Genomic DNA, 21,927 nt, shown 5'->3' on the forward strand with positions numbered 1-21,927 from the left:
AGCACCTCTTGAGTCCTTACACTCCATCGCACCAGCTTCCTCTGGCAGGCATAAGCTTCTGAGTACTGCAAATGTCACTCTTCCCACCAGTGTTAGGAAAAAATAGCTCTTCTCTTACCACTGCCTCCAATAGCATTTACATTAAAATCCTCTTCCAGCCTCTAAATAAAGGCTTGATCGCCTTCCTCTTTCACTAAGCGGGAAGCCATGTTTCCTTTCTCTTTTGATTCTCTTTAGCCAGAAAGCTGCTCCACCTCTTCTGAGCTCATTGTTCTTTACAATACCTGCCCCTGTTGCTCAAATGGCTTTTACATCAGGTTAAGGGAAACAAAGAACAAAGGTAAAGTCTCCATGAGAGAGAGCACAAATGTGTGACTCACCCTGTGACATTATGAACTGGAACACAAAATGGCCACTGCCTCCCAGCCGTCTCCAGAGCAGACAGCAAGAATTTACAGGAGCAGGCCCCTGGGAACAGAATGACAACTCTGCCTTTCAATAGCATACAATCACAATGTACACTGAACATTATCATACACATTGTGAAGACAGTGGTCACTTTGGATGGGCTATTACCAGCAAGAGAGTGAGTTTGTCTGTGGGGGGGCGGAGGGTGAGAATACCTGGATTTGTGCTGGAAATGGCCCAACTTGATGATCACTTTAGATAAGCTATTACCAGCAGGAGAGTGGGGTGGGAGGAGGTATTGTTTCATGGTGTCTGTGTATATAATGTCTTCTGCAATTTCCACAGTATGCATCCGATGAAGTGAGCTGTAGCTCACGAAAGCTCATGCTCAAATAAATTGGTTAGTCTCTAAGGTGCCACAAGTCCTCCTTTTCTTTTTGCGAATACAGACTAACACGGCTGTTACTCTGAAACCTGAACATTTAAAGGGCTCCTCCATTGCAAATGAAGGTCCCGTGATGGTGCAAAATGTGAGTAGGGTTCACTGGTGTTAAATAAGTGTGTTCCTGGTTGTGGGGAGGCTGGTTTGCACAATTTGTTTAAACAGCAAATCCCACTGTGGGGCTATTCCTCAGGGTGAGATAGCAACTGTGATACATGGGGTCCCATGTTTATTGTCTAGTAGGGACTCCAGATCACTTCTTCCCTATGTATGCATAAAAAGTTAGTTTTTCCTACTCACTCTGGGCTCTCTTTTTCTCACACATCAGCACCTGTAACTAACATTCTGCAGGACAAACTATTCCCATGCGACCCCCTTGCCTTCAAGGATGGGCAGACTAAGGCCCTGAAATTGGCCCTTAGTTCACTGTTCTGTTGCTCATGCATATGCCCGAATGGATCCCAGCTCTCTCTCCCAGGCTGGCTCTGCAATGCACACAAGGGTAAAAATCAGAAAAACCTTATTTGTGTCATTAGGGGCAGGAGATCAGCCCCTGAATACACGGGCGTGCCCCCCTGTGGAGTAAGATGATGTTATTGCAACACAGTCACTTTACAGAGTCGAACTGCACCATAAGCAGCTAATAATTATACTATGTCCTGCCTCTGTAATAGATGCTCCATAGCCACCTGCTGCAAACGGCAGTGTCTGAGCTGGGCTGGACCCTGCCTGGGAGACAGCAGCTCACCAGAGTCAAACTGGGAGTGGGGCTATTTTCTTCTAGACACTATACACACTACGTGATTGCTACTACCTGACAGGGTGACCACCACTTATTTGAATAAGCCACACCCCTTTTTCTGATGTCATCCCTCTCCTCTCCTTCCCCCAGGGAATTATTACGCTAGCTGGCAAATTACACTTCTCACTTACAAAATCCACGTGATTATTGTGCCTGTGTCTAAATTACACAAGCCAATGAGTCAAACTCAGGACGTGTGCCTGATCCTCCTCTCACAGTCACCAGTTTTAGTGGGGGAAATAGAACAGACTCAGGCCCAGCGTGTCTATCCTACTTTAGCGCTTGTGCAGTGGAAAGGCAAAAATTCATACTCTATTAAGTGAAGATGCTTTTATCTCCTCCAGGTCTGCCGGGGCTGCTTTTCAGTGTTAATCTTGAGGGTCGTGACCATTTTAAACCCTTAGATGTAGCCTTGTTTGATCTGTCAAGCGCTGGATTGATTCACCAGATAAATTCCCCTTGGTAGCTGTTACAATCCTGAAGTGGGGCCAGTCTGAAGTTCAGCTTGACTCACAGGCATCTATGTTAAAACTGAACTTCCTTCTCAACTGATTTGCTCCCTGTATCAGAGTCACAGTTCTTTGTTCTAGCAACAAAGATACGTTTTAACTGCTTTTTCCTCCTGTTGGCCCTGCAGAACCAGCAAAGGTAAGAGGGAAAGAGCTGGATTCTGTTCCAGCTCATGCATCATCAACAGGATTGTGAACCAAATGCTGGTCGCAGATTTTCCATGTTGGCAAGCCAGAAAGGAGCCAGCTTGACTCTCATTCCCTGTCTGAGTTTGCAGGCCAGCAGTCCGTAAAAACACAGGGCAGTCAGATCTCATTTACACCAATGGAAGTTACTCTGGATTTACACTAGTGTAACTGAGATCAGAATTTAGTTGTACTTGTAAACTGAGCACATTTGAGCTGGAATTTCTGGGCCACAACCATGAGGATCATTTGGCATAGTTCAGTGCATCGGAGCTGCCGGACCCTTTTCTTCTACAAACTCCCTTAAACTACAATATACGATTATCTGGGTTTGCTCTGCCACAAACACAGTGTTTACATGAGTAGGTATCATGGCCCCACTGGAGGCAGAGGAAGAGGCCAAGGCCTTGTCTTCACTAGGAAAAAAAGGTGGTTTTTTTACTACACTAGCTAACACATGGTAACATCCTAGTGTGGACAAGGTAGTATGTAGTTATCACGCAGCAGGTCAAAGTGAGCACTTGCCCTTCTAATGTGTGTAAAAACTACAACCTGCCTTGTCCACGATGGAATGTTACCATGTGTTAGTTACTAAAAGGACAGACTGGTCAGCTTAGAAAAGAGACTACTGCTAGGACAGAGGTCTATAAAATCATGACTGGTGTGAACAAAGTGAATAGGGAAGGGTTTTTTTATCCCTTCGCATAACACAAGAGCAAGGGGTCACCCAATGAAATGAATAGGCAGCAGGTTTACAACTAACTTACGGAAGTAGTTCTTGACACAACGCACAGTCAACCTGCGGAACTCCTTGCCAGAGGATGTTGTGAAGGCCAAAAGTATAACTGGGTCCAAAAAAGTGTTAGATGAGTTCATCGAGGATACATCAATAAGGGCTATTAGCCAAAATAGTCATGGACACAGCCCCATGCACTGGGTGTTCCTAAACCTCTGATTGCCAGAAGCTGGGACTAGACAACAGGGGATGGATCACTCAAAATTGCCCTGTTCTGTTCATTCTCTCTGAAGCAGCCAGCATTGGCCACTGTCAGAAGACAGGATACTGGCCTAGAAGGACCATTGGTCTGACCGAGTATGGCTGTTCTTATGTTCTATATGTTAGCTAGCACTTGATTTAAAAAAAATCCACCCTTTTTCCTGATGCAGACACCTACTGAGGATACGTCTACACTGGCGCTGGAGGTGTAATTTCCAGCTTGAGGAGACCTACCTGTGTTACCTCAATAGTGTAAAGCAACAATGGGATGGACTAGCTGCTGGAGTACATCTCTAGGGTTTCAGACTGGTTCATAGTCAGGGCAGCTAGCCCGACCTGCTGCTTGCATCATCACAGCTACGCTGCTCTTTTAAGAACACTCACTCGGTCAGAGGTAGGGCGGGTGTGGCTTCCCAAACTGGAAATGATGCCTCCCGTTGTGGTGTAAACATACCCTGAGTGACATAGCTGAGCCACCAAATCCTGCATGGCCTGCAAGGATGCCGATGGCACTGTTTGTTAGCAGAGGAGGAACATCAAATGCCAGAACATTGCTAATACTTAATATAATGATGATCCTGTTCCCGGAGATGCATTTTATTCCTACTGCATTACTCATGGTGACTGTGTGAACAATCACTTCCCGTTGATCCCAATATTGCTGTTCTGTTTGAAATAATCTGTTGAAACCTGAGGAACCTTCCTCTACATATTTTCATAGATTCATAGATACTAAGGTCAGAAGGGACCATTATGATCATCTAGTCTGACCTCCTGCACAACACAGGCCACAGAATCTCACCCACCCACTCCTGGAAGAAACCCCTAACCTATGTCTGAGCTACTGAAGTTCTCAAATCATGGTTTAAAGACTTCAAGGAGCAGAGAATCCTCCAGCAAGTGACCCGTGCCCCACGCTACAGAGGAAGGTGAAAAACCTCCAGGGCCTCTTCCAATCTGTCCTGGAGGAAAATTCCTTCCCGACCCCAAATATGGCGATCAGCTAAACCCTGAGCATATGGGCAAGATTCACCACCAGACACTACAGAAAATTCTTTCCTGGGTAACTCAGACCCCACCCCATCTAACATCCCATCACAGGCCATTAGGCCTATTTACCATGAATATTTAAAGATCAATTAATTACCAAAATCATGTTATTCCATCAGACCATCTCCTCCATAAACTTATCGAGTTTAATCTTAAAGCCAGATAGATCTTTTGCCCCCACTGCTTCCCTTGGAAGGCTATTCCAAAACTTCACTCCTCTGATGGTTAGAAACCTTCGTCTAATTTCAAGTCTAAACTTCCTGGTGGCCAGTTTATATCCATTTGTTCTTATGTCCACATTGGTACTGAGCTTAAATAATTCTTCTCCCTCCCTGGTATTTATCCCTCTGATATATTTATAGAGAGCAATCCTATCTCCCCTCAACCTTCTTTTAGTTAAGCTAAACAAGCCAAGCTCCTTGAGTCTCCTTTCATAAGACAAGTTTCCATTCCTCGGATCATCCTAGTAGCCCTTCTCTGTACCTGTTCCAGTTTGAATTCATCCTTCTTAAACATGGGAGACCAGAACTGCACACAGTATTCCAGGTGAGGTCTCACCAGTGCCTTGTATAACGGTACTAAAACCTCCTTATCCCTACTGGAAATACCTCTCCTGATGCATCCCAAGACCGCATTAGCTTTTTTCACAGCCATATCACATTGGGCAGCTCATAGTCATCCTATGATCAACCAATACTCCAAGATCCTTTTCCTCCTCCGTTACTTCTAATTGATGCGTCCCCAGCTTATAACTAAAATTCTTGTTATTAATCCCTAAATGCATAACCTTACACTTCTCACTATTAAATTTCATCCTATTACTATTACTCCAGTTTACAAGGTCATCCAGATCCTCCTGTATGATATCCCGGTCCTTCTCTAAATGGGCAATACCTTCCAGCTTTGTATCATCCGCAAACTTTATTAGCACACTCCCACTTTTTGTGCCAAGGTCAGTAATAAAAAGATTAAATAAGATTGGTCCCAAAACTGATCCTTGAGGAACTCCACTAGTAACCTCCCTCCAGCCTGACAGTTCACCTTTCAGTAGGACCCATTGTAGTCTCCCCTTTAACCAATTCCTTATCCACCTTTCAATTTTCATATTGATCCCCATCTTATCCAATTTAACTAATAATTCCCCATGTGGCACGGTATCAAACGCCTTACTGAAATCTAGGTAAATTAGATCCACTGCATTTCCTTTGTCTAAAATATCTGTTACTTTCTCAAAGAAGGAGATCAGGTTGGTTTGGCACAATCTACCTTTTGTAAAACCATGTTGTATTTTGTCCCATTTACCATTGACTTCAATGTCCTTAACTACTTTCTCCTTCAAAATTTTTTCCAAGACCTTGCATACTACAGATGTCAAACTAACAGGCCTGTAGTCACCCGGATCACTTTTTTTCCCTTTCTTAAAAATAGAAACTATGTTAGCAATTCTCCAATCATACGGTACAACTCCTGAGTTTACAGATTCATTAAAAATTCTTGCTAATGGGCTTGCAATTTCGGGTGCCAATTCCTTTAATATTCTTGGATGAAGATTATCTGGGCCCCACGATTTAGTCCCATTAAGCTGTTTGAGTTTTGCTTCTACCTCAGATATGGTAATATCTACCTCCATATCCTCATTCCCATTTGTCATGCTACCATTATCCCCAAGATCCTCTTCAGCCTTATTAAAGACTGAGGCAAAGGATTTGTTTAGATATTGGGCCATGCCTAGATTATCCTTGACCTCCACTCCATCCTCAGTGTTTAGCGGTCCCACTTCTTCTTTCTTTGTTTTCTTCTTATTTATATGGCTATAGAACCTTTTACTATTGGTTTTAATTCCCTTTGCAAGGTCCAACTCTACTTGACTTTTAGCCTGTCTCACTTTATCCCTACATGTTCTGACCTCAATAAGGTAGCTTTCCTTACTGATCCCTCCCATCTTCCACTCCCTGTAGGCTTTCTGCTTTTTCTTAATCACCTCTCTGAGATGCTTGCTCATCCAGCTTGGTCTACAACTCGTGCCTATGAATTTTTTCCCCTTTCTTGGGATGCAGGCTTCCAATAGCTTCTGCAGCTTTGATTTAAAGTAATCCCAGTCCTCCTCTGCCTTTAGATCCATAAATTCTTCAGTCCAATCCACTTCCCTAACTAATTTCCTTAATTTTTGAAAGGCAGCCCTTTTGAAATCAAAAACCCTAGTTGCAGATTTATTTTTGTTAATCCTTCCGTTCAGTTTGAACTGAATTAGCCCATGATCACTTGAACCAAGATTGTCCCCTACAACCATTTCTTCTATGAGGTCCTCACTACTCACCAAAACCAAACCTAAATTGGCATCCCCTCTAGTCGGTTCAGCAACTACTTGATGAAGGAACCCATCAGCTATTGCATCCAGGAAAATCTGAGCCTTATTGTTATTACTAGCACTCGTCCTCCAGTCTATATCTGGGAAGTTAGTCTCCCATGATCACCAGTTTCCATTAGTATTTACTTCATTAAAAACAGTAAAAAGGGCTCTATCCATATCCAAATTAGATCCTGGCGGTCTATAGCACACCCCAAGCACTATCCCAGGGGAGGCTCTAATAGTTTTCTTCCCCAATGTGATTTTTGCTAAGACGGACTCTGTCTTATCCATTCTATCACTTCTTACTTCTTTACATTCTACCTCATCATTGATAGACAATGCTTCTCCACCACCTTTACCTTTATTTCGGTCTTTCCTAAACAGCACGTACCCTTCAATACCTGTACTCCAGTCATGACGACTATTCCACCATGTTTCTGTTATCCCTAGAATATCGGGTTTCACTTCCTGCACCAGTAGCTCTAGTTCCTCCATTTTGTTACCTAGGCTCCTCGCATTGGTGTACAAACATCTTCATTTTTGCTGTTTGGCCTCGCTCACGTTCTGTACCCTATTAGGCACGGTCATTCTCCAGCCAGTATAACCTATTAGACTGGTATCCACACTGCCCTTCCTCCTTGTGTCCATTCTCCTACCCACGGCTGTATCCTTTCTTACTTTGTTTTAACTGGCTATTAATCCCATTATCTTCCCCTGCCCTCCCAACCTTCTCTGTCCCTGCCAGGAAGCAGGAAAGGACCAACAAACTAACAGTGACTAAAGGGAATGGGTCTAATGCAGGTAGAGGCAGTAATAGAGCCAGGTAATCTCCCTCTCAACCTGAACTCAACACGCAGTATAACTAACACATGCATGCACCGTCACCGCTCTCTGCCATCCCCGTGGACATCGAAGTACCACTGCTAACAGCAACGGGGGGACATTTGGGGCTGCAGTGTCACCAGTTAATGCGGATGAAACTTAGCTCACCATCACCTTTGTGTGGACCCCAAACCCTAGAGCCTGCGCTGTCCCAGTGGCTGACAGAGATGAGGAGACTTGCCGATGCTCTGCCTGGCCCAAATGGAAATGGTGCTAGTTGGAGGGGAGCATCAGGAGGAAGGCGTAGGGATTATGGGACCTCTGCCTACACTTGCTACTAGGGGTGCATGTCTGCCTTTGGCCAGCAGTCTTCTGTTTCCTCTCCTCTTATGCAGGAGTGGCTATTAGCGAGACACTGTCCTCCTCCCACCCCACCAGTTGCTTTTACAGGCATCCAGGCTCTTCTGTGCATTCATGAACCAGAGTCAAGGTGGAGTCAGCAACCTGTGATCAGTCTGCAATGCACCAGCAAGTGCTCCAGGGCCCAGCTGGGGAATGAGCAGTCTAGCACCCAATGGGCTGAGAGACTGTCTCTTCCTCTGGGTCTTTGCTGGGGATGAAGCTCTGCTGGGCTGGCTTTGCTGCCCACTCTTGAAGGTTATGGTGCAGAACCAGCTGCAAAGCATGCTCAACTGAGAACCTCTGCCTTGCAACATTTGCTGTCCAGTAGTCTACCAGAGCCCATGCTGGGTGAGCACAGGGAAAGCTGTTTAACGGGGCTTTCAGACAGCTAGCAGGGCAGAACTCACACCTTAGTCATTTAAAATGGCAAGTCTCTAACTGACGGACTAATCATGCTGTTTTGATGTATTTAAAGAGCCCAGAAGCAACAGCAAACAAATGTATAAATAAAAGAACAGTGACCTCATCCTGGCCTGCACTGGGGGAGGAAGTTCCCATGCACCCAGCCAGCAACAGGATTCAGGCTCCTTCCTAGGGCAGAGACAAAGCTAGCAGCAGTGAATTCCACTGCTAGTCCTCCCTTCTGTTCCCAGCCTAAATCTGTGTTAGGGGAACTTAAACACAAAGCGGGAATTTAAGGGAGGAACAGGTTAGAATAATGTAGATTGGGGGGGGAGGCTCAGGGAGATACTGGAGAGGGAGGAAATCCTAAATTGCAGTAAATCATGCCAGTGCTGGGGCGGTTGTAAGGGCCGAGTTCAAGTGGTTGAGGCGGTGCTAATGCCAAACTGCTCAGCAATTCACTTGTGCACAGACTGGAGAATGCTGCTAACTGAAGGTGACACTAAACTGGGAGGAGAGGTAGATACGCTGGAGGATAGGGATTGGATACAGAGGGACCTAGACAAATTGGAGGATTGGGCCAAAAGAAATCTGATGAGGTTCAACAAGGACAAGTGCAGAGTCCTGCACTTAGAACAGAAGAATCCCATGCACCGCTACAGACTAGGGACCGAATGGCTCGGCAGCAGTTCTGCAGAAAAGGACCTAGGGGTTACAGTGGACAAGAAGCTGGATATGAGTCAACAGTGTGCCCTTGTTGCCAAGAAGGCCAATGGCATTTTGGGATGTATATGTAGGGGCATTGCCAGCAGATTGAGGGACGTGATCGTTCCCCTCTATTCGACACTGGTGAGGCCTCATCTGGAGTACTGTGTCCAGTTTTGGGCCCCACACTATAAGAAGGATGTGGAAAAATTGGAAAGAGTCCAGCGGAGGGCAACAAAAATTATTAGGGGACTGGAACACATGACTTCTGAGGAGAGGCCGGGGGAACTGGGATTGTTTAGTCTGCGGAAGAGAAGAATGAGGGGGGATTTGATAGCTGCTTTCAACTACCTGAAAGGGGGTTCCAAAGAGGATGGATCTAGACTGTTCTCAGTGGTAGCTGATGACAGAACGAGGAGTAATGGTCTCAAGTTGCAGTGGAGGAGGTTTAGGTTGGATATTAGGAAAACCTTTTTCACTAGGAGGGTGGTGAAACACTGGAATGCGTTACCTAGGGAGGTGGTGGAATCTCCTTCCTTAGATATTTTTAAGATCAGGCTTGACAAAACCCTGGCTGGGATGATTTAGTTGGGGATTGGTCCTGCTTTGAGCAGGGGGTTGGACTAGATGACCTCCTGAGGTCCCTTCCAAACCTGATAGTCTATGATTCTAAGGCAGCAGCATTGGAAGAAGCTGGGGAGAGCCCTTCAGAAACAGCTTGCTCACCGCCCAGCAAATAACATGACAGCAGGCAAACCTAGCAGGCCAGAGTCAGAGTTGCTAGCGGGAGCATTGCCTGTGCTGGAAGAAAGGGAGGGTTACGCCAACTCAGTTCTTCCTCCCTGCTTTTATCGTTTTCCCCCTGCCATCAGCAATGACAGCTGGGGGCTGACAAGCCCTGGCCGTGGGTGTAGCTCCCGTTTAGTTTTCTGTGTTTGGCACCTTTAAATAGTAGGAGGCCTGATTCTCTACCAGATCCTACCAGTTCTGCGGCAGCGTAACCCACTGAAGGAAAACTCAGGCTGATTAAGTCTGTCGATCTGCTTGTGGGAGGGTGGGGGTTGGGAGGGGATGCAGGATGGAGGCTTGGGGCCTGTTGGGCCCGTCTCTGATACTGTTACATCCACTCACCTCAGGGACAGGAAAGGATTTGCCAGTGGAGAGAAGAGACGTCTCAGTGATTCTTTGCTTATATCTACAATAAATTAGACCGTGTGTGCATGCTGTGCCTTTCATGGGCTGTCGGAGGAAGGACGGGCCAGTGGTTAGAGCACTAACCTGGTACTTGGGAGAACAGCCACAGGCTTTAGCCTAGAGCTGCAAAGACATAGACTCAGCATTACAAAGCCTAACTTTAGGCAACCTGCCTAGTAGTAGAAGTCACAGCCCCAAGATAGGCACCCACGCTCCCTCTGCAACGTACCGGGAGTGAGGCATCGAAAATGGGATCCACAAGAGCCAGCAAGCTGAGCGTATCGCTGCCTAAACCAGCGAGTAGAAAATGCCAGCGGGAGGAGGGAGGTCTACCTCTGCGCTGGGTTTGCAGCCGCAAACCCTCTCCTAGAGTTAGGGGCTTGTGCCCCTTCTTGAAAAAATCAGACATAGCGATGGAAGAGAAGGCTGTGCAGCTCTCCCCGAAAAGGCCTTTAGCACGGAGGTTAGAACACTCCCCTCGTCCAGGTGGGCGACCCAGGTTCAATCCCTGCTGATGGCGTTGGAAAAGAGATTTGAACCCACATCTCAGGAGAGTGCCCTGGTCCCTGTGTAATGGGATGTTCTGATGGGGGGCTCCCTCAATCTCTCTTGTTGAAAGAGTTCCATCATGGGTGGCGGGTGGAGCCACCCTTAGGGGAGGCTAGCCCCTGCCACTCCCCTGCAGCCAGAGCTACAAGTCCTCTCCCCATCCCCACCTGGAGGAGCCCTGAACATACCCCCCCACGGCTGGAGGAGCCCCGGGCCAGCCAAAGCCCCAAGTTTCCCCACCCCACCTGCCCAGAGGTGCCCCGAGCCACCCCCCATCTAGCCTGAAGAAGCCCCAGGCCAACCGCAGCCATGCCCCAGATCCCAAGCCACTGCGGGGAAAAGTCTCTCACTCTCGTCCAAAGATGCTTTTGCTATGCCCCATGCAGGTTCCGGGGCAGCTGAGGCAGCCGTATTTGCTACTCAGCTTCCTGGGTTCATCAGTAATCTCTCTGGAGTTCAAGGAGATTACTGATGAACCCAGGAAGTGGAGTAGCGTATACGGCCTCTTCAGCCACCCCAAAACCTGCAGGGGCATAATAAAGCAAAAACTTCCCCCCAAAACCCCGCAACCAGGGGTCCGGCAGCAGCAGCAGAGCCAGGGGAGGTAGAGTGTCCCCTGGCCTATTATACCCATGAGTTCCATTTTGTATGAATAATTATGTCCCTGGGGCAGAGACAGCATGCACCTGACTCTGTAACTGACTGATCAGGACACTCACCTGGCATGGGGAGACCCAACGTCAAGACCCTGTTCTAGTAACAGCTTCAGCAGGAGAGACTAGGAGAGACCCCCACCTCAGAATATCCCATAGCCCAGTGGCTAGGGCATTCTCCTAAGGCGGGGGATCTGAAACAGGCATCTCCCACGTACCAGGTGAGTGCTTTGACCACTGGGCAAGAGGTAATAAAGGGGCTGCTGCTGAGGCCTCCTCCAGCGGTGTTTTGTGCAGGGCCCAATCGGTTAGGTGACCTCTGACAACGCCTACCAGATCAGGCAAGGTGGGCAGGGCCATGCTTTGTTTGAGCACCCCCCAGGGGCTTAGCTGTGAGATAGGTTCCAGGCATCAGGACTTAGGCACCTGTGCATATGCTCACTGACAGAAACTCTTCAGGTTAGGGGGCAGCTGAGCATGGACTTAGGCACCTAAATCCCTTTGTAGATCTAGCCCTTCCTGTGGAATTCTGAGTTAGGCCCAGATCCCCAAAGGTACTTGGGCACCTAATTCCTACTGATTCCAATGGAAGTTAGGAGCCCATGTAGTTTTGAGGATCCAGGCCATGGTCCCTCTGTGCCTTAGTTCTCCATCTGTACAATGGGAATAATAGCACTTCCCTGCCTCAAAGGGCTGTGGGAGGATAAATACATTAGAGTTTGTGAGGTGCTCAAATACTACGGGAATGGAGAGCATTTATGTACCAGAGAGAGATTTTCCACAGCCTTGCATGAGTGAGGAATCCTGGGTTGGTAGCATTTTACACCACTGAATGACTACCCAAGGAGCAAGGCAAGAGGAATCAGGCCTGCTCATTCTAAATGCACATACACTAGTGAAAACCAGGAGTGACCCCATTGAATTCAATGCAGTTTTGTTCACCATCTCCTGTACTGAAGCCTTAGACCTAAAGACTCAATGCTACGGCTTAATTTTCAGTGGTTGGGGTATGTTTTTTCCAGTATTCATGTCGAGTGGTACAATCATTAAGGTTGAACTTAGTTTAGTACATTGAAACATTTAATTTTATCAATCAAGTGCTAAGTTCACTCACATGAATGAAAGCCCCTTTGGCATTTCACTGAAACAAAGCAGCCATGTGTTACCCAGCACATTCAAACAAGGTGGCTAGAAGTTACTTTGAGATTGTAAAATATGTTAACTGCAGCACCACAGTGCCTTGCCCCTCGCCGCCCCCCCCCCCCAGCATATTGATGGGGTTTGTAATGATAGCAGATGTCACATCCCTCGTTCAAGCAGGGATCTGTACTAAATTGTGACAACCTCAAGGGATACAAGAAAACTAAAAATAGATCATTAAATATAATCTAGAGATGTGCACATTTACATATCTTTTCTTCCTCCTTCAGACGCTCCGGCAGGGACTTTCAAGACAATCGCACGAGCATTCTTATCCTAAAAAGTTGAGCAATGAGTAAGAAGTCTCAGGTGAGCCATTATAATAACTGCAGGGACCTTGGGAAATAACACCCAATTATTGGGGCCAATTTATTAAGTTTTCATTAAAAAGTGTCTTGATCCCAACTGATGAGATCATCCTCCACCCCAGGAAGGGGGGAGGCTGGCAGGGAGCTTTTGTTCTTCAATCACTACTTTCCGTTTTGTGTTACAATATTTCTAAACATTTGATTCAAGACAAAGTGACAGCCTCAGTGCTGAATTCTGTCAGGTTCGGTCCCAACAGAAGAGTTGCCTTAAAAAAATAAATAAACCTAAGGTTAGTGCTTAAGACGGATACTAGAATAAACAGAATTTAGCCATCAGCCTAGCATGCCAGTTAAACCTCTAATACCTGGACTGAGATTGACCCAATCAATTCACAAAGGGACCCAAAGAGCTATACATTATCAGCTGTGCTCACCTGGCCTGGATTCAGACTAGTGAGCTAGAACAGAAAGGACGTTGACCTGACCCCTGCTTCTCACACGCTGGGCAGGTGCCGTGCAAGCTGGGTGCAAAATGCCAACACTGGGTAACATTTCATACCCGCTTTGTACACAGGTTAAGTGACAACACAAGGGCTAAGAAGTGCAGAATCAAGCCTGTGTATGGCATTACCAGTCCTGAATCTTCCCAGTCCTCACAAATATTGAATACAGTCATTTGTTCTTGATTTTCTTCATTGTTTTCCCAGGCATAAAACTAATAATATGTTGTACTTTTAAAGCATCTTTTCAACCAGGAATATCGAGCTACTTTACAAATAGAGTTTAATTGCCTAGAGCCCCCCACTACGAAGGCGGCAAAATTATCCCTAGTTTACCAATGTGGCGCATGGTGTGGGATCCATGAAGGTACTTAAGTGCCTAAACCTCACAATTAGGCTCCTAAATCCAGTTTTAGCTTCCCTGCAATCCACAACACTCCCCTGAACCCCTGTAGATGCCTAAACTCACTCAGCACCTAACTTTGCAGAGTCAAAGCTCCTTGGGAGCCTGTGTTTCTGCCCATGAACACGGGCACTGCTGCCTCTCTCTAGGTTTCATGGACACCTACCTCATGCCTAAGCCCCAGAGCGATTCACAAAGAACAAAAAGATAGGCAGCCAGCCACCTAAGTCACGTGTGGGGTCCAATCCAGTAGGCGTATTCAGAGGCCACCTACTGGATCAGTCCCATTCAAAATCTGGCCGAGGGAGGAGCAGCAGCCCCCCTTGTCACTCTGAACCCACTGGTTCAGGCACTCACCTGGGATGTGGGAAACTGAGGTTCTGCCAGAGGGAGAGAAGGGAGACCTCTGTTCAAATCCTGCCTCTCAGGAGAGTGCTCTAACCCAGTGGTCTCCAAACTTTTTGGATTGCGCACCCCCAGGGCCAGCTCTAGGGAAGCCAAAAAAAAAAAAAGACCTGTCACCGCCGTGCCGCTGAAGACGGAGCAGGGAGAGCCGAGCTGTCATCGGCGTGCCGCCGAAGAATCAAAGGTCCAGGAGCACTGCTGCCACCATTCCAGCAGCGCTCCTTCGGCGGCGCTCCTCCTGCCACGCACCCCCAGGGATGGTCTTGCGCACCCCACTTTGGAGACCACTGCTCTAACCACTGACCTATGGGATATTCGGATGCGGGGCTCCCCCACTCTCTCCTGTTGAAGTTGTTGCACTCTGGATAAATAATGAAAGAGCGAGTACAGCAGGGGGACTGGACTTGGGATCTCCCACCTCCCAGGTGGAAGCCCAAATCACTGGATTACAGTCATTCCCACTCAGTCTCTCTTGCCCAATGACTGTTCTGCTGTGGACAAATACTGAGTCATCAGGCCAGAGGGAGATCGACTCCATTGTCCAGCCCAGTCTTTGGAGGCGACAGACCCCAGGTCTAGTCCCTGTGCTCTAGACCTGAGGACGGAGGGCAAGAGCACACCTGGAGAAGGTGGAGCAGAGCAGAAGTGACGGGATGCAGAACACATCTTTGGTGTTTGCTCCCCTAGCCCCCTTCCCATTCTGTCGTCCTTTGGGGAGAGTTTGGAAACAGTGACCCTGACACGCAGCCAATAAATGACATGTTTCAGGCAATGGACTTTTTGCTTTTAGAACTAACATTTGCAGAAAGTCAGTTCTCTGTGGCTTACCAGATGACAGCCAACTTGCTAGAGAAGTTCAATGTTTACCCATCCAAACGAGTCTGTGCCGATGACAGACTGAGCGAGCAGCTCTGCAAACAGACTCAAAAAAATTAATCACACAGTGCTCAGGTGCATTTTGAAAATGTGATGTTTATTAAACACAAATAAACCTACTGACAAACAAGCCATTCATTCACCTGCATCTAGTCTGGAAATCATAACACTGGCAGGTCTAATGACATTAGATTTCTTCCTTGGGGTTCGTTGCATCCTGACCTAGTTCTTTCAGTCTCCTCACTGTCTCTCTTACCCTGTATCCCTTGTAGACGGCCTGGATTTTTGTGGCAGCTTTATCTTCTATTTCTTGGGTGGTTGTTTCATAGAGGCCAAGTTTGTCAAGCTCCTTCATTAAAAAAATAGAACCACAGAGGAAATGGCTTCGTAAACAGCTGACAGGCTGATCATTTTCTTGTAGTAAAAATGAATGCCTAAATTACAGTAAATCTGCATAATGTGCAGCCACTGAAAACTGCTGCTTCCCAAAGGCATTTTGGAAGCTGTGTGTGAACCAAAGGTTGAGAGGGAAACTAAATGTGTTTTGTCATCTTTATGTTTTTTTTTTTTTAACAACAGATCTAATCATTGGTGGGGTTGTTTTTAGGGCCAAATCTTGAAGCCCTTACTCAGGCAGAACTTTCTGTGACTCATTGGGAGTCTTGTCTGGGTAAGAACATCGTGATTTGGTCCTTATTTAAATATCAACTGCTCATCTCAGAGTTTCCAGAACACGAAGCTCCCTTCTGTGGGAGACTAACAGTGCCATTAAACTATCAGCATTTGCCAAGAGTTACTACTTGGTGATGTGTGGTACGATAGTTATTTCCTGTTAAGGAGGGGGGGAAATGGTGGCCTTTCATTCCCAGGGAGTGATAACTGTTGGCAAATGTTGATTTTTAAAAATGATGAGCACTGGAAGCCTGCGCCATACTATCAAGCATGAAAGAGACTGAGTTACTAGGCAGAGAGAGAGAGAGAAAAAGAGAGACCCATTTCTAGGGGAAGATACAAATCAGGCTCCCCTACCTCCAACAAGGTGCCTCAGCTGGGAATGATGGAGAGGAGGAAGTCAAATACAACACCAAGTTGCAGTCAGAGCATCATATTAGCTAATTAGCTGGGGGAAATGATTTCATTAGCTCAGTGATCTAGAAACTAAAATCCAAAATGGGGAAGGAGGGACAAAGGCAAATTCTCTGCAGATAGGAATGAACTGCTTTATAAATGCTAATGGAACAAACGCATCCGGGGTGAAACTCTACTGAAAAGTCTCCCCAGGGCTGAATCTGACTCCACACTCTTTGGGAAATCACATTGAACAATAGAAAGGGGAGGATCCTAAGCCAGCTGGGACAAAAGGCCTTGATTTTCTCTCTTCAGATTATTTGGCGAGAGATGCCCTGGAACTGATGGAGCACTTCCAGCTCCTGCTTAGCCATCTGGACATGGACACAAGGTGTAGCTCCAGCAGAGTCAAAATCCAGGCAGGCCTTGGGAGATTACTTACGGGCTCCATGGCTGAATCTTTCATCGACTCCTTCACCTCTTCTTGCAAAGATGCAGCCTCCTGTAAGAAGAACAGAAAAAAAATAAAGGTTCAACCAACCTTTACTTCACAATAGGAAAGAGCTCCAGTCCGAGCCCTGGGCTACGCCGTGGGGGGAGGGAGGGCAAAGCGATCGAAGTGATGCAACTTCAGCTATGTGAATAACGTAGCTGAAGTCAATGTTCTTAGATCGACTTACCGTGGTGTCTCCACCGCGGTGAGTCGGCTGCTGCCGCTCCCCCGTCCACTCTGCCTGCGCCTCTTGCGACACCGGAGTACAGCAGTCGACGGGAGTGCGCTCGGGGATCGATTTATCATGTTTAGACTTGACGCAATAAATCGATCCCCGCTGGATCGATCGCTGCCCAGAGTCGACAGGGGAGTGGCAGCAGCCGACTCACCACGGTGGAGACACCATGGTAAGTCGATCTAAGTACGTCAACTTCAGCTACGTTATTCACGTAGCTGAAGTTGCGTAACTCAGATCGATTCCCCCCCACAGTGTCGACCAGGGCTAAGTCTCCTTGGAGACTGCTCCAGAACATGGATCCCAAATGGAAATGCAGTTTCTCCCCATCTGTGTGAGTCTGTAATTCCCCTGGTCCCATTTCTCAGTTTAAGCACCAGCTCAACTTCCATGAATGGGGATGCGCAGAGCTGAAGACTGGATTTCAAAAGGCATCTGGTTACCATTATTGTTAACTGTTTTAACAGCACCCAGGAGTAGGTAAAACACCCACCAGCACAGATAAGAGAAGACCCCTGCTCTGAGGAGTTTAGTGACCTAATTTTTAAGTTAGCAGTGAGTGCAAGTGAAGCTAAAACCTTGAACCCTATCTCCCCTGTTCAACATATACATTAGGTCCCGTGTCCAGATCATTTCTAGACACAGGATAGGGCATCACCACTATGTACAACATAGCGGAATATTACTTGTATCATGGTCACCGCTTAGCTCAGTCTCTGCCCTGCGGGGAGCTTGGGTGATATACGTTGCATCAGAACTGCCTTGTTCAGAGCCCTGAGAAGACAGAAGTCACGTTGCTGGATATGGCTCATCAGCATGGCGGGCATCTTTCTTACTTTGTGCTCCTGTTTATTCAGAGGACAAACTTAGAAGTGGCGAGCCAGGTTAAGAACCTTGGCATTGTTTCTCACCAAGTCCGTTCCATGGAAGCCACATCTTGTCCATAGCACGTAAGTACCTTATCCTACCACGCTCCTCAGATGTGCAGAATAATCACGATGGCAACATTCTAACTGAGGTTCAAAAGCATTTGGTGAGATTTTGCTTTTTAGTCCTGTGCACTGCAGGAAGACGAGACCCCTTAGAGCAGCAATCCCAGCCTACCTCAAAAGCTTTGTTGTTGTAGAATCTGTCATCTAGTTTAGCCCCCCATTCTGCTGGGTCAAACTTGGTTTCTGAAAATAAATACCAACATTTATCATATCAATGTCAAGCTATTAATTAAGACAGGAAGTTCCCCAGTCAAGTTACACTCACTCAGCGGGGTGGCAGCAGGATGACAGAAGAATGAAGATGATAGATTGAAAATAGAGGCAGCCTTGGCTGTGAGAAAAAGAAATGCTATTTTCTGCACTGCCACTAGGGGAGGGTAAAGGCCATGCCGGTTAAGGAATATCATGCAACCATGGTTCTAGGAACAGTCCCATGACAGCAGGGGAGCAAAAAGCCACTGTAGCATCTAACATCTAGGGACAGAGCCACAATTAAAGCCACACAGGAGACTCAACACAGGAGGCTGGCAAGGCTGTGATCAGAGAGGTGTGTGCATGGCATGCAGCAGCTTGAACAATTCACTAGTGCCTGTCATGGCCATGCTTCCTCTCACGAGGAAATGCGAGGTGACCCAAGAAAATGGCATCACTGCACGTCCAAGTGGGACCAACATGCCCAGGAACAGCTATACCTGCAGCAGCAAGCCAATTAATCTCAGGGCCAGTGGGGGACCCTCATCCCAAGTTCATGGGGATCTCCTTACAGCCCTGAGGTGTGGATCTGACCTCCCAAATGGGAGGAGGAAGTTGATTACCTTACACTGAGGGATGTGCATTCCCTGCTGTCAAGCTTTTCTTGTGCGATAACCACACAAAAGCCTCTTACCCCTGTACTGTAATTTATTCTACATTAAAAAACTATTAGGTGGAAACCATAGCGAGACTGAGTAGTTTTGAGCCTGAATTTTCATCATCCCGTAACCCAACATATTCAGAAAATTAGATTGCTTCCTCAAGCCTACCATTTTCTAAAGGGTTACAGAGAACGTCAGTTATAAGCTAATGAGTTAAGAAAGGCTGTGTAGCAGGAAGAAAAAGGAATTATGAAGGAGGGAGAGAAATACAACAAGCTTTAAATGGGAAAATGCAATAAAGAAAATGGATTCAGAGATCTAAGATGCACAAAGAGTAGGGAAACCTATGAAACAGTCATTCACATTTGTGTAGTAATTAATATTAACAGCCGTTAAGGGAGCCATGTCATCCATAGGGAGATCTGACATTCCATCCAGCTAAGAGCAATATGTACACACAGAAGAGGAGATACAAATACAGCAGTTCTCAATGACATTACCAACTCAGAGAACCTTGTCATTTTAGCATGTAACACCCATTAGGAGGGAATTTTTAAATCTCCATTTTAGGAACTGGGAAAACAGATATGTTGAACTTAAGTACCCCAAGTCACACAGTGAGAATAGAATTCAATTCTCTGGACTCAGCCCTGTGCTAGAACTTTCTTTTATAAGCAAAATTGCTCATTTACTTTACACTCACTTTCTCTTTTATCCAGCAGCTCTTCAAAATAGTTGGCTGCAAAGGCTGGTATATCTTCAGGCTGCTCCCTCAAAACTTCTCTGGCTAGTCCTTCTAGCAGATTTGCAAATCCCGGTGGAATGCGGTGATGGGTGTTTGAGAATGGTATAGACATGGTGTCGGAACAGGCCTTCTATGGCACCTGCAGTTCCATTTAAAGAGCATGGGCTAGTTACTTCTCGCCTGGGTCCAGCATTCATAATTCATTGCTATTTGCTCAAATACAATGTAGTGTTCAGAGAGCTAGCAAATGGTGTAGTTAAGGTTATGGAACTCACACCTCCCACAGCGTATGCCCCTCAATAAAGTGTGAATATGAATGCCCACACAGGCTCTTTATTTCTAACATTATTAAACACAGGCAGTTTATTTTTTTACCCTCTTAAAAATAACAATTTTGGGGGTTTTAAATTTGTAGAACTCACCATTATGCTCACGACTTTAATTACCAGGCAAGTCAGGGAATGAAGGAGTTAAGGTTTCAGTTCAATCTCATTGCATATACATATTTTCAGACATGCTAGATTCTGCTTTCCCTTTTCACAGGCACAATTTGTATTTGCAGTGGGATTGTAGGAGCAAAGCTGATTTTTAACCTCTAATTACCGAATTAGCACAGTCAGGCAGCTGGATGTATAAGTACTCAGCGTTGCATTTAACGGTGCAAATTCTGTGGGTGCAACTTGTGCCTGCACAACAAATCCTGCATCTTGGCAGGGGTTAGACTAGATGACCCTCGCGATCCCTCCTAACCCTGTGGCCGTAGGAGGAGTCTATGAGTGTGGCCACCCTTCCAAAAGCGCACCCAGACTAGCTGGAAGGCAGAAGTGGGTCAGTGCCAGCACCTCCCACTCTCTTCCTTTGGGAAACGGGGTTTCAGTTCAGGCAGCTGGATCAGGTTTCCCAACTGGGCTAGCAGGGGAGCTGGTTCTGAGCAGGTCATGGAGCTGCTCTTCGTAGCCGAGTGCCTCTGGGGGAGCTGCCTGCGGGCATGGGGCCCATGGCTCCCAGATTTCCAGCCGGCTTCAGGCAGCCGCAGTGGGGCCCTTTTAGCAGCGATGCTGTGGCTGGCAAAGGCCAGGGAGCCCCGGGGAGAAGAGGAGAAAGTTCCTGCCAGGAAGGTGCTGGCTGCACCCAGCCCGAAGTGTGTGTGGGGGGAGTCCTGGGGGGGTCCCGAGCTGCACCCCACACCCGGCCCGGTGTGTGTGTGAGAATCCTGGGGGGGTCCCGAGCTGCACCCCACGCCCGGCCCGGTGTGTGTGTGAGAGTCCTGGGGGGGGTCCCGAGCTGCACCCCACACCCGGCCCGGTGTGGGGGGGGGAAGTCCCGGGGGGGATCCCCAGCTGCACCCCACACCCGGCCCGGTGGGGGGAGGGGAAGGAGTCCCGGGGGGGGGGAGTCCGGGGGGGGCCCCGCCCAGGGGCACTAACGGCCGCGGCCCCCGGGCGGGCTCTTACCCCTCCGCCGCTGCGCTCGGCCGCTTCGTGGACGCTCCTGTTGCCTGGCAACAAGACCCCGCCCCTCCCGCCGGCTTGGGCGGGTGCCGGGAAGGGACAAACGCGAAGATTCACCCTGGCCCCGCCCATCTCCCTGTAGGCTCCGCCCCCGGCCCCAGCTGGGGCCCGCTTTGCCCGTGCCGGGCCGTGGGCAGTGGAGAGCCCGGGGGCGCCCGGCTGCAGCGACCCACCCGGGCCGGGGAGCGCGTTTGGCTCCCGCTCGGAGCATGAGGCCTCGGCCCAGAACCAGCCAGGCAGGGCCCGAGCCCGGTCTCCAGCCTCTGTCCAGGAGCGGCGCGCCCCCGCCCCCTCCCGCGGGCACGAGCCGCCCGCCCCCGCCTCTGCCTCTGCCTCTGCTCCCTCCCGCGGGCACGAGCCGCCCGCCCCCGCCCCCGGCTCCCTCCCGCGGGCACGAGCCGCCCGCCCCCGTCCCCGGCTCGCTCCCGCGGGCACGAGCCCCCCGCCTCCGCCTCCGGTCCCTCCCGCGGGCACGAGCCGCCCGCCCCCGTCCCCGGCTCGCTCCCGCGGGCACGAGCCCCCCGCCCCCGCCTCTGGTCCCTCCCGCGGGCACGAGCCGCCCGCCCCCGCCTCGGCTCCCTCCCGCGAGCACGAGCCGCCCGCCCCCGGCTCCCTCCCGCGGGCACGAGCCGCCTCGGCTCCCTCCCGCGGGCACGAGCCGCCCGCCCCCGCCTCGTCTCCCTCTGGCGGGCACGAGCCGCCCGCCCCCGGCTCGCTCCCGCGGGCACGAGCTCCCCGCCTCGGCTCCCTCCCGCGGGCACGAGCCCCCCGCCTCGGCTCCCTCCCGCGGGCACGAGCCGCCCGCCCCCGGCTCCCTCCCGCGGGCACGAGCCGCCCGCCCCCGCCCCCGCCCCCGGCTCCCTCCC

At 48.7% G+C, this 21,927-nt stretch overlaps 2 protein-coding genes across 2 annotated transcripts in view; one reads left to right on the top strand and one right to left on the bottom strand.

Annotated features, from left to right (window-relative positions):
* Nucleotides 1-825: 825 nt before the first annotated feature.
* SIAE (sialic acid acetylesterase) overlaps nucleotides 826-21,927 on the top strand; it is a 37,511-nt gene continuing 16,409 nt past the window's right edge. The window contains exon 1 of the mRNA XM_037882486.2: nucleotides 826-882. The gene's annotated coding sequence lies outside the window, so the exon portion shown is untranslated. The remainder of the gene's footprint in view (nucleotides 883-21,927) is intronic.
* SPA17 (sperm autoantigenic protein 17) lies at nucleotides 15,240-21,157 on the bottom strand. The gene is made up of 5 exons (XM_037882493.2): nucleotides 21,005-21,157; nucleotides 19,509-19,689; nucleotides 18,064-18,134; nucleotides 16,674-16,733; nucleotides 15,240-15,512 (listed from the first exon to the last, which is right to left on the bottom strand). Exons 2-5 carry the CDS (start codon nucleotides 19,660-19,662, stop codon nucleotides 15,351-15,353), a joined length of 447 nt encoding a protein of 148 aa, XP_037738421.1. The 5' UTR covers nucleotides 19,663-19,689; nucleotides 21,005-21,157; the 3' UTR covers nucleotides 15,240-15,350.

This window comes from Chelonia mydas, chromosome 22 (assembly GCF_015237465.2).
Source record: "Chelonia mydas isolate rCheMyd1 chromosome 22, rCheMyd1.pri.v2, whole genome shotgun sequence".
In the NCBI taxonomy this organism is placed as follows: Eukaryota; Metazoa; Chordata; order Testudines; family Cheloniidae; genus Chelonia; species Chelonia mydas.